Source organism: Corythoichthys intestinalis, chromosome 5 (genome assembly GCF_030265065.1).
Source record: "Corythoichthys intestinalis isolate RoL2023-P3 chromosome 5, ASM3026506v1, whole genome shotgun sequence".
NCBI lineage: Eukaryota > Metazoa > Chordata > Actinopteri > Syngnathiformes > Syngnathidae > Corythoichthys > Corythoichthys intestinalis.
The window spans coordinates 54,901,595-54,919,664 of record NC_080399.1 but is presented as its reverse complement, the minus strand read 5'-3'; the positions used below and the strand labels follow the sequence as shown (position 1 = coordinate 54,919,664).

Sequence of the window (18,070 nt, the reverse complement as noted above, 5' to 3'; positions counted from 1 at the left end):
CCATGTGTTTCAAAACAAGCAAGCCTGGAGCGCAATCTAACTTGAAGGACATCGTAAACATCATTTGATCGATTTGATTCTATTCTATTCTATTCTATTCTATTCTATTCTATTCTATTCTGTTCTATTCTATTCTATTCTATTCTATTCTATAAACAGTAGTGAGGAAGAGGCACATCAGTGACAAGACCCAAATACTGCTACGATGCAAGCTGACTAACTACACGTATAATAATAAAATGTCACAGATTGTGAATATGACAGAAACTACGGGGCATTTTTGTCTCACTCTTCTCTCGTCAGACAAAAACTGGCATTTGTCTGGTTATATTTTGGTCTACCAAGACACGTTTTTAGCTCGTCATCGTCATGAAAAAATTGTTCGTCGACAAAAAAATTCGCTATCGTCATCGTTGACCAAAACAACAATGTTTTTAGAAGATGGAAATCAGGTGAAAAGAATCTTTTTTTTTTTTTTTCAAATTTATATATTTATTTATTTTGAATTATTAACACATTGGCTGCCATTGGCGGCAAAGATGCTGCCAGCTCCCCAGTTGAATTGGATTGGACGTCTATTGTCGTCATTGGCAGTGAAATATGATAACTCTATGCCAGGCTTCCCAGTTCAAATCGAACGTCTATCACTGTCAATGAGAGTCATAGAGTTAATGGCTACAGGCAACAAAATAATCCAGAGATATAACAATTCGGGATGTCCCTGATCCGATTACGTCAAGGTAAGTCGGGCCTGAGCACGTCATTATTAGAAGATTGGAATTGAGTGAAAAAGTTTTTAAGATTTTTCCTTTAAATTATGAGCTACAAAGCAACAAAATAAGATGTACAAGGATATTGTCAAAAGAGTTTTAAAGATTTTTTTTAATGGCTGAAATGCAACAAAATGATCGAGATAGACAAGGATATTGTCAAAAGAAATAAAAAAATGTGTGTTTTGTAATGAATTAATAAATGCATTGGGAAAACTAATTCATGGTGCTCCTTTCCTGCCTTTTAGCCGAGACAACTCTCCTAGTCTGAAGGAGATTCGAAATGGCTGTCAGCAGCAGAATGACCGAAAGCCTCCGATGCCTCTCCGCCTTCTGCGCCCGGAGCCTCCGACGCCACCTTCTACCACTTTGCTCCCCCTCTCCTCCAACCCAAGTCCTCCTCAGCCACCTCCTCCTGTGCCCCCAAATCCTCCACAATCAATCCCCATATGCTCCCCAACATCAAGCCTACCCCTCTCTCCTCCTCCATCTGTTGTCAACTCCAATGAGATTTTAGTGGAGTTGGAGAGAAACAATAATTCAGCCAACACAAAGCTGAAATCTGAACACGGCAGTGAACTCAACCTCATCGACTGCCTACTAGTCAGCCCGGCTGTCAACACTCTATCCATCCAGCTACCTGCACAGGCAGACCGTGTACTCGGCTGCTTCGCGCTTATCCTGAAGATGCTGTGAGTTTACCTGTATTGTAGTATGTTACTTGTACATTGATCTTGTTGAAAGTGAATGTTGCGAACGTGGTCAAACTGATGACTTAAGCGTGTATTGCATAAGCAGATGCTATAAAAAGCTGTCAACTCTTAAGTTATCTATGACCTTATAAACACTAGGCCTCCGACCAGATTAATCACCAGAAAATATTTTGGGACTGTTCATGTTTGGATTTTAACCTTTTTCTGATTAATGTCCTGTGTTATTAATCTTACTTTGGAAAAGAAATTAGTTACAGTTACAAATCACCACTCCCAAAAAGTAATGAATTTAGTAAATCCGTTACCTCATTGTAATAGTAATTAGTTACTCAGCAAAATAACTAAATACTTTTCATGTTCTACACGATATTACTTTACTAGTATGCATTCTATAACATCTTTCACATTAAAGATGTTTATATTAACTGACAAAAGAATAAAAACTCGGGATGTCCCGAGCGCAGATTTTTTCACCCCAGTCAACTGATTTTGAGAATCTACAGATATCGAGTCCCGATTCGTTACAAAAACCAAGTTCCAAACATGTTACTGTCCCACTGTGCCACCATCATAATGTTATTTTTTTAAAACAAGATTAACGTAGAAAAATGCCTGTTTTGTTTAAATGCTTCATTGACTGAGTCCAATCAAATCCACTCACGCTGCTGAGAGCAGTCTCTCACTTACACAATGAGTTGCCACCACACACTTCCGCTAATGTTATCAAGCTAAATGATGATTGACACATGTGGGCCTTTGATTGTAGAGCTACCAAGCTACTCTGGCAAGATCAAAGCTACAAACCTGTCAATCATCATTAACTTCAAGTACCAAACAATAGGGGTGTGCCATCTTAGGCACCCCATGATTCGATTGGATTACGATTCAGGGTGCTACGATTCGGTTATTGAACGATGATCACGTATTGGCGGTGATCACGGTTATCACAATTATCACGATTATTCATGCATTGTCCATTACTAAATAATAAAGTAGAAAAAAACAGATTTATGGCTATTATTTATTTAAAATATCCTAATGATTCAACAGGAATGATGGAAACATGCCCATATAATAAAAAGCTGCTTTTAAGCTGCAGATGTAAATCACAAATCAAAATTCATGTTTTGTGCTAATTATGTCTTCAGTTACTGTTCTAGTTGTTTCATTAATTGCTAGTTATGGAATTTGGTAACACTTTATTTGACAGTTGCGCTGTCAAAAAGACTGTCATGAGACCATCATAATTATGACATGACACTACCATGAGCATTAATGAATGCTTAGGACAGATGTGTTTTGTGTCATCCGGCAAATTATCTCCCTTTTGAATGGATATGTAAGATCCGACATGGACATGAATGGAGTTAGTGACGTAATTTTCCGGATAACACTTAATGAAATCTTTCATAAGCATTCGTTAATGCCCATGATAATGTCATATCATAATTATGACACTCTTATGATGCTGCTGTCAAATAAAGTGTTACCTATCAACCCAAATAAATCAACAAATAAGCCGTACTGGACTATAAACTGCAGGATTCAAAATGAGGGGGAAAGGTAGCGGCTTATAGTCCGAAAATTACGGGTACTCACAACTGAGGAAAAAAAAAAGCGCCGCTATTAACAACACTGTTAATTTCCCAATGGGATTAGATTGCTACCTTTTATCTATAAAGTACAACGCAATAACCAAGACTGTATAGTGGGTTTAAATATTAGTTTGTTATTTTTCCCTTCCTCCCTGTGATTTCACAGCCAAACTCAAAAATTGAGTAATAAGAGAAATACACATATAGTAGAATTCGCTTTGTATGTTCTATACTAAGTAAGGCACACAAATTATCTTCTGAATTGCTAATATGAGTGATGTTTTAAAGTTATTCACAAAGATAATGTTCAATTATGATTGACACTGTCAGAAATTAATTTAGTTAACAATACATATGTTTTTTCGCATATACCGTAGTTTATAGTGGTGTATGATAGCAAATGGCATCATACTGCAGACCATCCAATATTTTGACTGATCTGATGCTAAATAAGGAGCCAAAATATTTGAAAGATTTTTTTCTTCTTCATACATTCACCACTTAACTCCAGTAATGATAAACATTGACATTGTCCATTAAAAAGCATTTGCAATCTTTATAGTTTTAAGTCTAAAAAACAAAAATGTTCTGTGTTTAGATGAATGGGAAAAAAACTTGACCAGATGTGTACTTAGAATAGTAATGGTACAGCCTAATGTTGTCAAACAAACAGCCTATGAGTAGTTTCTTTGGGAGGGGCTATCTGTATACTGTATATTTTAAAATGTCAAACAGACAGTTCCACGCAGTGATGGTGACATCAGTATGCCTGAAGTCACTGAGTGAAATGAGTCGGACAGTGTGAAATGTGATCACACAATGTGAAAGTGGAGTAGTAGTTAAGTGTGTGATTTCCTTACAAGGTGAAGGTCTTGTAACCATGTTGAAGGGCTTAGCCTTAAACTAGGTTGTCTCATTTGTTAACAAAAAAAAAAGAAAAAAAAGAACCTCACTCCACGAAATGCGATACACCTTCAGTTAAGTCAGCAGTGTGGGCTTGCGTCATCTTTGTTACTTCCGATCAACCGCACCTTTTCTCCCGGAGTCTTTAGCGTCCAACCCTCATAGCTCATTTTTATCTTTGTTCCTCTAATGACTCTGTGTGTGTCTTTGTGTGCGTGTGCATCAGGTCGGATTATGACGACTGGAGACCTGCGTTGGCCAGCCTTTTGCAGCCCATCCCTTTTCCAAAAGAGTGAGTTGTCACACACGTGAAAACTGGCACATCAGCACATTGTTGGCAATTTGTTGCTCTATGAATTATATATATATATATATATATATATATATATATGTATATATATATATATATATATATATGTATATATATATGTATGTATGTGTTAGGGCTGTCAAAATTATCGCGTTAACGGGCGGTAATTTTTTTTTTATTAATCATGTTAAAAAAATTGACGCAATTAACGCACATGCCCCGCTCAAACAGATTAAAGTGACAGCACAGGGTCATATGCGCTTGTTACTTGTGTTTTTTGGAGTTTTGTCACCTTCTGCTGGTGCTTGGGTGCGACTGATTTTATTGAATGAGAATTGTGTAATTATTGGCATCAACAATGGCGAGCTACTAGTTTACCAGTGTATCAAATACTTGTTCTCCCCACTGTATATGTATGTATATGTGTATATGTATGTATGTATGTATGTATGTGTATATATATATATATATATATATATATACATATATATGGCGGAAAACACTCAGGTGACTTGAAGTTCCACTCTGAGACCCCCAATTTGGCCAAATTTCAAATTGTCCTGCATGTGTGATACATCATTGGAAAGCTTTAAATCTCCATTTTCTGGGAGAAGAAAAATTTTGAACAGGAGGGCATATTTAAAAAATAAAAAATATTTTTTTTTAAACAGCAAAACCCTATGTGGAGGCGAGCGTACGTGAGAGCAGAATTACAGATGCCACGACTTTAACGGGATATTATCGTGTACTTACCTTGTTTCGATCCAAAACAAAACTCCATGTAGCATGTATCACTGAGTGGCAAGACACAGTTGTGAATGCCCATAGCTGGATTTTTGGGGGATTTTATGGGTGAAACATGGCAATATAAGAAGGGTCGCGATGCAGAAATCGCATAGTTTCTTTTTTATATATTTACCCCTTTAAAGTTTTTTTTTTTTTTTCAATTTTTCTTTGTTTGGATCAATTATTTATTATCTAACATATCGGAGAAAACGCGACAGTAAAAAAAAAAAAAAAAATCTCAACGCTAAAAATGACAGACATTTTGAATAATAAATATAATTAATTACCTTAGTGTTATGGCTGGGTTAAAACCAAAGCGGTTGCACGACGTCTGTAAACGGAGGTTTTCAGGGTAAAATGGACAAATTAAAAATAGTTCGGGGGCTTAATGTGCCATGAATCTGCGATGACAGCATATAGACATATTGCTTTATCAAACACAACAGTTGTTTTGGCTTCAAATACAGCAGTTTCTTTTAAAGAGGAGTGCAATGAGCAGAAACTGCTTTTTCAGTCTTGTCTGTGTTTTCCGCCATATGTATATATGTGTATATATATATATATATATACACTATATATTAGGGGTGTCAAACGATTAAAATTTTTAATCGAGTTAATTACAGCTCAAAAATTAATTAATCGCAATTCAAACCATCTATAAAATATGCCATATTTTTCTGTTGGAATGCAAAGATAAGACCGAGATGGATATATACATTCAACATGCGATACATAAGTACTGTATTTCTTTAATATAACAATAAATCAACAAGATGGCATTACCATTATTAACATTCTGTTAAAGCGATCCATGGATAGAAAGACTTGTAGGTCTTAAAAGATAAATAAAAATAATAAATAAAATATGTAAATAAATAAAATATATAAATATTTATAAAAATTTATAGAAAATAAATAAAAGAGAATAACTAGTACAAGTTATAGAAATTTTATATTAAAACCCCTCTTCATGTTTTCGTTTTAATAAAATTTGTAAAATTTTCAATCAAAAAATAAACTAGTAGCCCGCCATTGTTGATGTCAATAATTACTTACACAATGCTCATGGATGCTGAAGCCTATAAAATCAGTCGCACCCAAGCGCCAGCAGAGGGCGGCAAAACTCCGAAAAACACAACAAGTACACCTTTCACTTTGCTGTCCTTTTAATATGTTTGAGCGGGGCATTTGTGCGTTAATTGCATCAAATATTTTAACGGGATTAATTAAAAAATTAATTACCGCTCGTTAACGCGTTAATTTTGACAGCCCTAATATATATAAATATATATATATATATATATATACATATATATATATATATATATATATATATATATATATATATATATATATATATATATATACATATACATATATATATATATATATATATATATATATATATATACATATGCACAGTGAGGAAAATGACTATTTGAACACCCTGTGATTTTGCAAGTTCTCACACTTAAAATTGATGGGCAGGTTTGAAATTTTCATGGTAGGTACTTATCCTTGCCTGGCACGGCCAGACTGTTCTCCCTGTATTTTTCCAACACTGTGAGAATAGTCTGGGACCCAGCCCATTAACGGCCTCTCGAGCAAGAACAAAATCATCCGTCCAATCAGATTCGTTTATTTGCGTGACGTGTTCTTAACGAGCAACGTCACTCTTGCGCACCGGAAGTCATCTCAACAACAACTGACGGGAGAGCCGAGAATATGTTCCAATCTGCGGTAAATTCAGTTTTAAATGACTAAAAACACATCAACACAAGTAATTGACAAAAGTCTGTCTTGCGCTAGCCATGTTGAATAAACTCCGCTCTCCTCGTATGTTTACTTCTGCACGCAAGTCCCTCGTCACGTCCACCCGTCGCTTATTGGTCCATTCCGCTGTCTGTTTGCTGTGGCTCGCAACTTTTTTGAGACACGAACTGTCATTGGCAGAATTTTTTTTTTTTTTTTTCCAGATTTTTTTTCCAGACTTGAGCACAAATTTGAGAAGTGAACCACATATGGTAAACAATAGGCAGAAGCCTGGAAGACAGTGATCAATTCTTTAAAAGGATTGCTCAAGATTTTTAACTCTAACTAGTGGAAGTTTATTGTCAAACTAAATGTAATAATTACGTACAATAGTAATAATTAAACTTTTTTTTTTTTTTAAACCTGTGCCTTAAGAATGCCCTCACTATCGTAATGCTAATACATAATGAAAAAAACCCACAAACACTTAGCATTTATTGTGTTTGAACCCTTAATAAAGCATTAACTTTACTTTTTTGTTATTGGAAAATTTTCTTTTGTCCTAATGCATACAAGCATCAATCTTTGGTTGCAGTCCAATAACTATAGCCCAAATGTAATTATACACCAATAACCAACAATGTAACCCATTTTTACTACAATTTCTCATGAATCTTTACTTCTAATTTGACCTTAGCAAGTTCACACTGTTGGTTCCTTTAGGGAGCGGAATGCTGACGTGGGTTGAAGTCCCTTAGCACACTGTCTCCTGTCCCAGAAGGTGTGGACTGGAGAGTTCATGACTTCTTCCCCAGAGATCCTGTTATAATACTGTATGCTTTAAGATGCCCCAAGCCATTTCTAACAGAGTGGAATGAATGAGAAGTTCATTAAGGTGTATTGTTGTCTGTAACACTGTGATCACTTGTATACTTACCTGCGCCGCTGTTGCTCTGTAGGAACTTAGGGCGTCATTAGGAAAGGTAATACTCCCCTGTAACGTAGCTCAGGATACAATTAGTCATTCAATGCACACACTGATGATAAACAACATTTTGTGATGCAAAACCAGTGGAACTGGGGTCAAACACAATACGTCCGTTGATGTTGTTTGTAGGGCTGTCCCAAACGACTAATTTTCTCCCGATTAGTCAGCCGACTATTTTTACGATTAGTCGACTAATCTAATAATTAAATTTAAAAAAAAAAAAAAATGTTTTTAACCTATTTAGCAATGAAATTTTTGTTGACGCTTATCAATTTAAAAAAAACATATTGGAACACTCAAATCATTTATTAAAGTACAAATAAACACGTAAATAGCAATAATGAATCACAAATAAACAATGAGTTCAAATGCTGATAGAATTAACTAGTGTAGCATCCCGATTGAAAAGATGGTCTCTTAAACTGATGGTTTACAACTTTTATTCCATCCTTGATGTAAACACACTGTAAGAGCTAAGGTGCACACAAATAAAGCAACACAATTAGAAATTAACAAAAACTTTTCACCTTTTTCCTTTTAAACCTTATTTATATATCAATGAATTGCCTATATGAATTGCCTTTACCTTATTACCTTATCATTGACAATCTCTCCCTTGAGTGCAATCACTGTATATACTGTATATAGTTATGACCTTTTAACCTTATATAATTTTCTATACCATAAAATAAACCATAACATGAAATAAACCTTTCAATTAGCATTAAGAACAATACTAATAGCACTTATAGGCCCATTGTCAATGAAACATTATTATTTAGTAAGGCGACAGCACCCTCTGGTGTACAAAAAATAAATAAATAAATTACTAACTGCGTGAAGGCGCTTGAGGTGTTTATTCACGGCCGACGTGCAGCCAAGCTTGGCACTGAAGAGACAGGACAGAAGAGTGTACTCTCCTTTGTTTCTTTGAAATGAGTCAATGTTTTGGACACTCTGGTGCGCTTTTTTTGGCTTTGTGCCGCTTTCCCCGCTTGCAAACAGAGCATCCGACATTCTAACTTTCCACGCATATATATTTTTTAACCCTTCATTAACCGTCGACGGCATGTTGTGCTCGTCGACGGATTTACGTCATCGATGACGTCGGCTACGTCGACTAGTCGGGACAGCTCTAGTTGTTTGACGATTAAGTTGTTCCAAAACAAGAGTTTCCCTAGCATATTCTTGAACATGAATACACTTTAGTCTCATCATAAACTGATTTAGGGTTTTGCTCTAAAAATATCAAAGTCGCAATAGAATTCTAAAAAATAAAAAACATTACAGAACAAGCTCCTGCTGGTTTTAGCGTGGCAGGGTTGGATGAATTGTGAAGATTATTAAATTGGTTAAAATATAAACAAACAAAAAACACAAATTATGTGTCATATTAGCTTCAAAATTCTTGATAAATAAACCTGTTTTTTTTCTGGGTTTCTGCTGCATGTTAAAAAATAGTTACCGTATTTTCCGCACTATATGGCGCATCAGAATTAAGGCGCACCTTCAATAAATGGCCTATTTTACGACTGTTTACATAATGGGGCGCACTGCATTATAACTCGCAGTAGTAGTAGTAGTTGTTGGGGTTGCATTATGCATCCACTAGAACTGTGGTCAGCAACCTGCGGCTGTAGAGCCACATGGGGCTCTTTAGCGCTGCCCTAGTGGCGCTCTGGAGCTTCTTTAAAAATGTTTGAAAATAAAAAAAAGATTGGGCAGGGAAATCAATTTTTTGTTTTAATATGGTTTCTGTAGGAGGTCAAACATGACACAATCATTCTTCTAATTTATTAGTGTTTTAATGAAGTTCGACTTCAGGCAGCATCGTACAACAGAGTATTCACGTAATGCAGGGAAAATAAACATTTAATCTAGGGCTGTCAAAATTAACGCGTTAATGCGCGGTAATTAATTTTTTAAATTAATCACGTTAAAATATTTGACGCAATTAACGCACATGTCCCGCTCAGACAGTATTCTGCCTTTTGGTAAGTTTTACAGCAAGGCTTTTTGTGCTAACAGCGAACTCTTGTGGTCGCTTTGCGACATGGTTTATTGGTTTTCTCCTCTCGTTCAATATGGCTGCAAGACGTCTCTGTTGTGCTTATATGATCCTTGGACAAGATTTGTCCGTAAGTATGGTTGTTGTAAAGAATGTACATATTATGGTAATAAGCGAAATGTTATATTTTTTGTATGAGACGCTTTTTGTTTATGTTTAGTTAACCTGTATAGCGTGCTAAGCTAACGTTGTTGCTAATGCAATGCTTGTGTACTTTTTTTTGTAGTTTTAAAGGGGACAATGGTTTGAGACCAATTTATTAATAAATCAGATGAAAAAGGAAGAAGTCTGATTATTAAGGCGTCGTTCACTAGCTGTCTAGCGTTGGAAAAAGTAGACGCTTCGGAGTGAGGACAGCATAGACAGATTTGAATGACAGTAGATTGAAATGCCCACTCCAGTCCTTATGTACCGTATGTTAAATGTATATATATATCCATCTTGTGTCTTATCTTTCCATTCCAACAATTTATTTTACAGAATATATATATAATTCACAGAAAAATATGGCATATTTTATAGATGGTTTGAATTGCGATTAATTGCGATTAATTACGATTAATTAATTTTTGAGCTGTAATTAACTCGATTAAAATTTTTAATCGTTTGACAGCCCTAATTTAATCCTCAAGGCTCATTATGTATTTGTAGCCAACTTACCGGTAGTCAATTTGATAGTAGGCAAAGATAGCTAATATAGAAACATGCAGCATGTGTTGCCTTCATTATAAGGCTTATATAAGGCTTTTAATTTTTTGCAGCTCCAGACATATTTGGGTTTTTTTTTTTTTGGTCCAATATGGCTCTTTCAACATTTTGGGTTGCCGGCCCTGCACCCTGCACTAGTGACGGGATATGTCGTTCACTTGAGGAAACGAATCCATTCCAGTTCGTTCAGTAAAAAGACTCGTTCAAACAAATCATTCACCGAATCGTTCGCCCACCTCCTCCCCCCACCCACCCAAATGAATCGTTCGGTTAGTGAACGGAAAGTGACGTTGCCGAACGAATCTTCAAAGACCGCTTAGCAATATAACTGAACAGGAAGTGACGTTGCTTAGTCCCTCCTCCTCTTGCACACAGGCTCCTCATTGGCCGCTCGTCATAGATTCAGAAGTGAGTGACAGACTATATCATTCTGTTTTCGCTGCCTCGTCTCTACCTCGCCATTGCAATAGCGAGGGAGAACTTCCGCGTCATCTGTCGTATTTCTATGGGATCAAAGTCATGGCTCGTGCTTGCATTTTGATTTAGGACACTTTTAAACATTTTCCTTTTGTGGATTTGGGCTCGGGGGTGCACGGACTTTCTCTAGCATGATCTTGATCACATATACAATATTGCCGCTACCAGCCTACGTGACACGCTTGCTGTCACGCAAATAAAAAGAGAAATCGAAAGTTTAATTTCTAAATATGGAACGACCAACACATTATATTTACCTCAAGCTCTGTTGTGTTTTTGTTTTTATGCTCCTCACTGTTATTTTTTGTAACTATCGTTAAAACTAAAGCGTAAATAGCTGGTCAAATGTATTGATCTGAAATGAAAAAAATACTACACTTTGATACAAAAGTTTCATTGCAAATCAGTATTAAGATGATTGTATTGAAATATCATTTTTGCACTGTTATTAATAAATAAATAATCCAGTCAGCTCCCCTGTCGTTCCCTCATCTCAGATCGTCAAATGCTGAAGAGAAATAATTGTTTAATAATTGCAACACGTCTACTCAGCGAGTTACGAGACTCAACAACATCATCAGCTACAGTTTGCTCTTTACAATGTCGCCTTTTCACTTTCATTAGTCGATAAGAAAAATTCTGCTACACCTTCCTTGCCTGCGTGCGTTGTTTTTGGTCGCTTGAGTAGAATATGATGGACGGATGGACATTAATTTGTCAAACCAACAAACACCCGATACGCTCTGACACGAAAAAATAAATAAATAAAACAATCGGAAAAAATTGGCATGTATATACCGGTTCATTGCAAATCAGTATTATGGTCATCATACTAAATATATCCTGTGCACATACAGTTGTGGTCAAAAGTTTACATACACTTGTGAAGAACATAATGTCACGGCTCTCTTGAGTTTCCAGTTATTTCTACAACTCTGATTTTTCTCCGATAGAGTGATTGGAACAGATACTTCTTTGTCACAAAAAACATTCATGAATTATGGGTTAACAGAAAAAGTGATCAAATCTGCTGGGTCAAAAATATACATACAGCAACACGAATTAGCAATTTCTTGTGAGTGATTATTGACTTGAACAATCATTGACTTGAACAAGTCAGGAAAGTCACTTGGAGCCATTTCAAAGCAGCTGCAGGTCCCAAGAGCAACAGTGCAAACAATTGTTTGTAAGTATAAAGTGCATGGCACTGTTTTGTCACTGCCACGATCAGGAAGAACACGCAAGCTATCACCTGCTGCTGAGAGAAAATTGGTCAGGAGGGTGAAGATTCAACCGAGAATCACCAAAAAGCAGATCTGCCAAGAATTAGAAGCTGCTGGAACACAGGTGTCAGTGTCCACAGTCAAGCGTGTTTTGCATCTCCATGGACTGAGAAGCTGAGAAGAAGGAAGCCCTTGTTCCAAAAGCGGCATCTTAAGGCTCGACTGAAGTTTGCTGCTGATCACATGGACAAAGATAAGACCTTCTGGAGGAAAGTTCTGTGGTCAGACGAAACAAAAATCGAGCTGTTTGGCCACAATGCCCAGCAATATGTTTGGAGGAGAAAAAGTGAGGCCTTTAACCCCAAGTACACCATTCCTACCGTCAAGCACGGTGGTGGTAGTATTATGCTGTGGGGCTGTTTGCTGCCAATGGAACTGGTACTTTACAGAGAGTAAATGTGATGATGAAGGAGGAGGATTACCTTCAAATTCTTCAAGATAACCTAACGTCATCAGCCCGAAGATTGAGTCTTGGCCGCAGTTGGGTGTTCCAACAGGACAATGACCCCAAACTCACATCAAAAGTGGTAATGGAATGGCTAAATCAGGCTAGAATTAAGGTTTTCGAATGGCCTTCCCAAAGTCTTGACTTAAACCCCATTGAGAACTTGTGGACAATGCTGAAGAAACAAGTCCATGTCAGAAAGCCATCAAATTTAACTGAACTGCACCAATTCTGTCAAGAGGAGTGGTCAAAGATTCAACCAGAAGCTTGCCAGAAGCTTGTGGATGGCTACCAAAAGCGCCTAATTGAAGTGAAAATGGCCAAGGGACATGTTACCAAATATTAGCGCTGCTGTATGTATATTTTTGACCCAGCGGATTTGATCACTTTTTTCTGTTCACCCATAATAAAGTCATAAAAGAACCAAACTTCATGAATGTTTTTTGTAACAAAGAAGTATCTGTTCCAATCACTCTATCAGAGAAAAATCAGAGTTGTAGAAATAACTGGAAACTCAAGAGAGCCATGACATTATGTTCTTCATAAGTGTATGTAAACTTTTGACCACAACTGTATGAGGTAAATATAGCTGCCGTGAAGCCTCCATACGGTGACAGTTCTCTCCCTCCTGGACTGCCGTCACGCAACCGCAGCTCAGCTTTTGCTCGCCTCGTAGCTACCCACGAAAGTGTTTTAAACTACTGTTAATTTGATAGTATGTCGTCATATGTAGTCTCGAGTCTGTTGAGAAAAGTCGTACACTAAACCATGCTCGTTAGGTTTGTGTGGTGTTTTTCTATTTGAGCAGCATATGATAGGCTCCACATTAACAAATATGTGACATATATATGTGATATGTCCTTTCCTTTCATTTTTTGACTCGTTCACCGCGTGACTGGAAAGTCAAGTTAGCAACGAGCTCGGTCAGTAGCCGGAGGACCGAGTAAGTGAACGGGAAGTGACATAACTCAGTCTTGCCCCTGCCTGCACGCTGGCTGCTTATTGGCCACTCGTGGGAGTGAGTGACAGACGCTCTGATTGTGTTTCCGCTCTCTCCCCTGCCCGCGATGAGGCTGGCGTCTCATTGGTCGTGCGCGATGTCAGAACCGCTTGCTCAACGCCCTCCCACGCAGCAAGCGAGCCCCAGCTTCCTAGAACTAATCAGTGCAGAAGGTGATTAGTTCGGTCTCGTTAATCCAAACAATTCGTTCAAAAAGGACGAATCGTTCACGACCGATACAACACTACCCTGCACTAGATGAAGCCCCGTTAAAGGGAATGTCATGCCATGATGAACTAATATTGATCCATTTATAAGATGCATCTGATTATAAATTGCACTGTACACATTACACATCGGCTTTTGAGAAAAATGGCCTTATAGTGTGAAAAATACGGTAGTAATCAATTAAAAGCCTGATCAGCTCATTTTACAGATCAATTGTAAAAAAATAAAAAATATTACATAATTTATGTGACCTTTCAATACTTAGTCGGCATCATCACAGTGAAAGGGTCACAAATCCGTATTAGTGGAAGCATTTTCTAAGGAGTAAAAGCTCATATGTATAACAGGGTTGCAGGGTTAGTACTCTAAACTTATGTTTTAATAGGTATTTTTAGCTTTTTCCTCATTTACTCAGAAAGTAATGATACAGGTAGTCCCCAGGTTACGAACCAGTTCCGTTCTATGCTGGCGACGTAACCCCAATTTCTGCGTAAATCGGAATTAACCCTTTAAGTACTCCTAAATACCCCCTAAATTGCAAAATGGCTATCCAAAAACATGTATTATACGTCATTGTACTGTCGTCGCCAAGACGTTGGAGCTAGACAACGAGCTAAGCTGTAATCTTTTCCCTCTCTCTCTCACTCAGATGCACGAGAGCGAAAGCCCTCCTCTTCGTGTGTGTGCGAAAAATTTGATTCTGTAATATAATTAGCAGAGATGTTTTTTTCCCCCATTTCATTTCTTTTCTACATTCCAAACAATATCCAACTGTTTTTATGTCCCCTAATAACTGTTAAACGATATTCCCATAGAAAATGAGTTCATCTTGTACCATCCTGTATTATGAATTTTTTGCTTCTTCTATACTGACATTGTAATAACCAATTGAACACACCCTCTTACATTGTGTTGTCTGGTTCCTCCAAGATAAAATGACAAAGAATAGCTGTGTCATGAGCAGTAACGCATTCTTAAAAAAAAAAAAAAAAAAAGGGCAGTCGAGACCAAATGTAGAGCAGTGACGTCAAGAGATGAATATACGCTAAGCAACTCTAAATATTTAACAAGACACTGACATGCCATTTGTTCTTTTCTCTAGGGCTCTTGCACATGCCAAATTTACCAAGTAAGAATCTCATACAATATGGTTGGATGTGAACCTATTGCTTTCAGTTGACCAAGTTGTGTATCCCTGTTTCGACAGGGAATTGAAATATGTCATTCAGAGGTTTGCGGAGGACCCTAGGCAGGAGGTCCATTCCTGCTTACTGAGCGTGCGTTCAGGAAAAGATGGCTGGTTTCAGCTCTATAGTCCAGGAGGGGTGGCCTGTGATGATGATGGAGAACTATTTGCTAGTATGGTGAGTCTCCAGACTCTTCAATGGCACTTTAAAATTTAATTGACTAGACTTTTACTTTAATTAGTTATATTTCGTTCCATCTTCCTCCTCCTCAGGTTCATATCTTGATGGGCTCCTGTTATAAGACAAAGAAGTTCCTCCTTTCTTTGGCGGAGAACAAGCTTGGCCCCTGCATGCTCTTGGCCTTGCGTGGGAACCAGACAATGGTGGAGGTTTGTTATTCTTCACATTCAATTAAAGGGACCTTGTATGAATAACCTTCATGCAGAAATTTTAGCGTAGAGTTACTACAAAGTAGAACTGTCCCGATTAATTGACGTCGTCGACGTCATCGATGACGTCGTCGATGTCATCGATGACGTATATGCGTCGACGAGCAGATGCCGTCGATGGTTAACGAAGGGTTAAAAAATATATATATATGTATATATATATTAGGGCTGTCAAAATTATCGCGTTAACGCGCGGTAATTAATTTTATTGATTAATCACGTTAAAATATTTGACGCAATTAACGCGCATGACAGTATTCTGCCTTTTGGTAAGTTTTACAGCAAGGTTTTTTGTGCTGTCTAACAGCGAACTCTTGTGGTCGCTTAGCGACATGGTTTATTGCTTTCTTGCCAGTTCAGTATGGCTGCACGACGTCTCGGGCTGACGCCTACATTGTAATGTTGTGCTTATATGGTCCTTGGACAAGATTTGTCCGTAAGTATGGTTGTTGTAAAGAATGTACATATTATGTTAGTAAGCGAAATGTTATATTTTTTGTATGAGACGCTTTTTGTTTATGTTTAGTGAACCTGTATAGCGTGCTAAGCTAACGTTGTTGCTAATGCAATGCTTGTGTACTTTTTTTTTGTAGTTTCACTACGGTCTAAAGAGGACAGTGGTTTGAGGCCATTTTATTAATAAATCAGATGAAAAAGAAAGAAGTCTGATTATTAAGGCGTCGTTCACTAGCTGTCTAGCTTTGGAAAAAGTAGACGCTTCGGAGTGAGGACAGCATAGACAGATTTAAATGACAGTAGAGTGAAATGCCCACTACAGTCCTTATGTACCGTATGTTGAATGTATATATCCATCTTGTGTCTTATCTTTCCATTCCAACAATTTATTTTACAGAATATATATATAATTTACAGAAAAATATGGCATATTTTATAGATGGTTTGAATTGCGATTAATTGCGATTAATTACGATTAATTAATTTTTAAGCTGTAATTAACTCGATTAAAAATTTTAATCGTTTGACAGCCCTAATATATATATATATATATATATATATATATATATATATATATATATATATATAAGATATGCGCGGAAAGCTGTAACGAGGTTTACGTGCAGTGTTGGTGACCTCTCGTCCGTACGTGGTGGACATGACTGCGTGTTTTGACGTTCAGCCAAAACAGGCGTATTTATTTGAGGATTCACAATTTACAAAACATGCTCCCATCGGCGCGCTCCACACAGCTCTCATTGCTGGGGAGGATTATGTCTAGGGGTGCACGATATCCTTTTTTTGAAACCAATATCGATAACTTCTGCTCATCAAAGGCGATACCGATATCGATAACCGATAATAAATATATAATTTATAAAATTTATATTCACCCGAGTTTTAACACCTGGAGGTTTTAAAAAAACAATAATGGTGGATTCAACATAGATTTTCCTTTGATCTCACCAGAATTTTCATAATGACATGAACATTATTATAATGAACAAAACAAAGACAAGAACAGTCTTGACTTCAAATAAAGTGCCAATATTTATTTTTTCAAATAAATATAATTTGAGTCAATCGCAATCAATTAGTCAATATAATTGAAGATATGTTTCCTGAACAATGAGCACTGAACTAAAACATAAACCCAGCAGGTATTGTGCTTTGTCATCAGATAAAAATATTTGGTGCTACAGGAGACTGTTGTGGTCTTGGTCCATGAAACAACTTACTTAACCTGGGAGACAGGTTTTGACAGCAAGCCTATCAATAACCAAAAGGCCTCTCAATAACTTACTAACTTATAACTAACACTGTAAAATGCAAACATTATATAGTAAGGCTTATCACTCATTCCTCATAACAAAAATATGGTAGAACGAAAAGGATTAATAGCTTGCCTTATAATAATCAATATAAACGGCAGTCAGTGAACCCATATTCAATAAAGTATGAGATTTCTTCTCTGCAAAGTATAAAATCCTACCAAGCATGCTGACAGGACTAACATTACATGACAACTATCATATGTGTGTACAGCATAGCAGACTAGCTTGAGCTACTAGCCTTAAGCATTGGCTGGCTTCTATAACACAACAACTTATGAAGTTTTGTACATATGACCCTTCACCACCGAAGTAAACATACATTGCACATCCATATGTTATAGTAAAACATAAATACTTACAGACATATATTTCCGAGGCGGAAACATAAGTTAACAGAAAGCATTCACGATTGTCAATGCTACCGCTAGACACAGCACTGTGTAAAGTGAATGAGTTTGTGGGCTAAATTATAGATGCAGCGAATTATTCTGACTATTCTGCAGGTGGCCTCAATGCCCCGCAAATGGTCAACTGATTTCCCAGCCAGCCAGCACAGTACATTTTATCGGTCCTATTAATAATGTTATTAGATTTATTGGGATGACGTCATAATTCCTA

The 18,070-nt window shown here is 37.0% G+C and overlaps 1 protein-coding gene across 1 annotated transcript in view; it reads left to right on the top strand.

The window, feature by feature from the left end:
* cmip (c-Maf inducing protein) overlaps positions 1–18,070 on the top strand; it is a 127,159-nt gene that overhangs the window by 85,445 nt on the left and 23,644 nt on the right. The window contains exons 11-15 of the mRNA XM_057837393.1: positions 1,019–1,462; positions 4,208–4,273; positions 15,129–15,155; positions 15,234–15,390; positions 15,486–15,602. Coding sequence (XP_057693376.1) covers positions 1,019–1,462; positions 4,208–4,273; positions 15,129–15,155; positions 15,234–15,390; positions 15,486–15,602 — 811 coding nt within the window. The remainder of the gene's footprint in view (positions 1–1,018; positions 1,463–4,207; positions 4,274–15,128; positions 15,156–15,233; positions 15,391–15,485; positions 15,603–18,070) is intronic.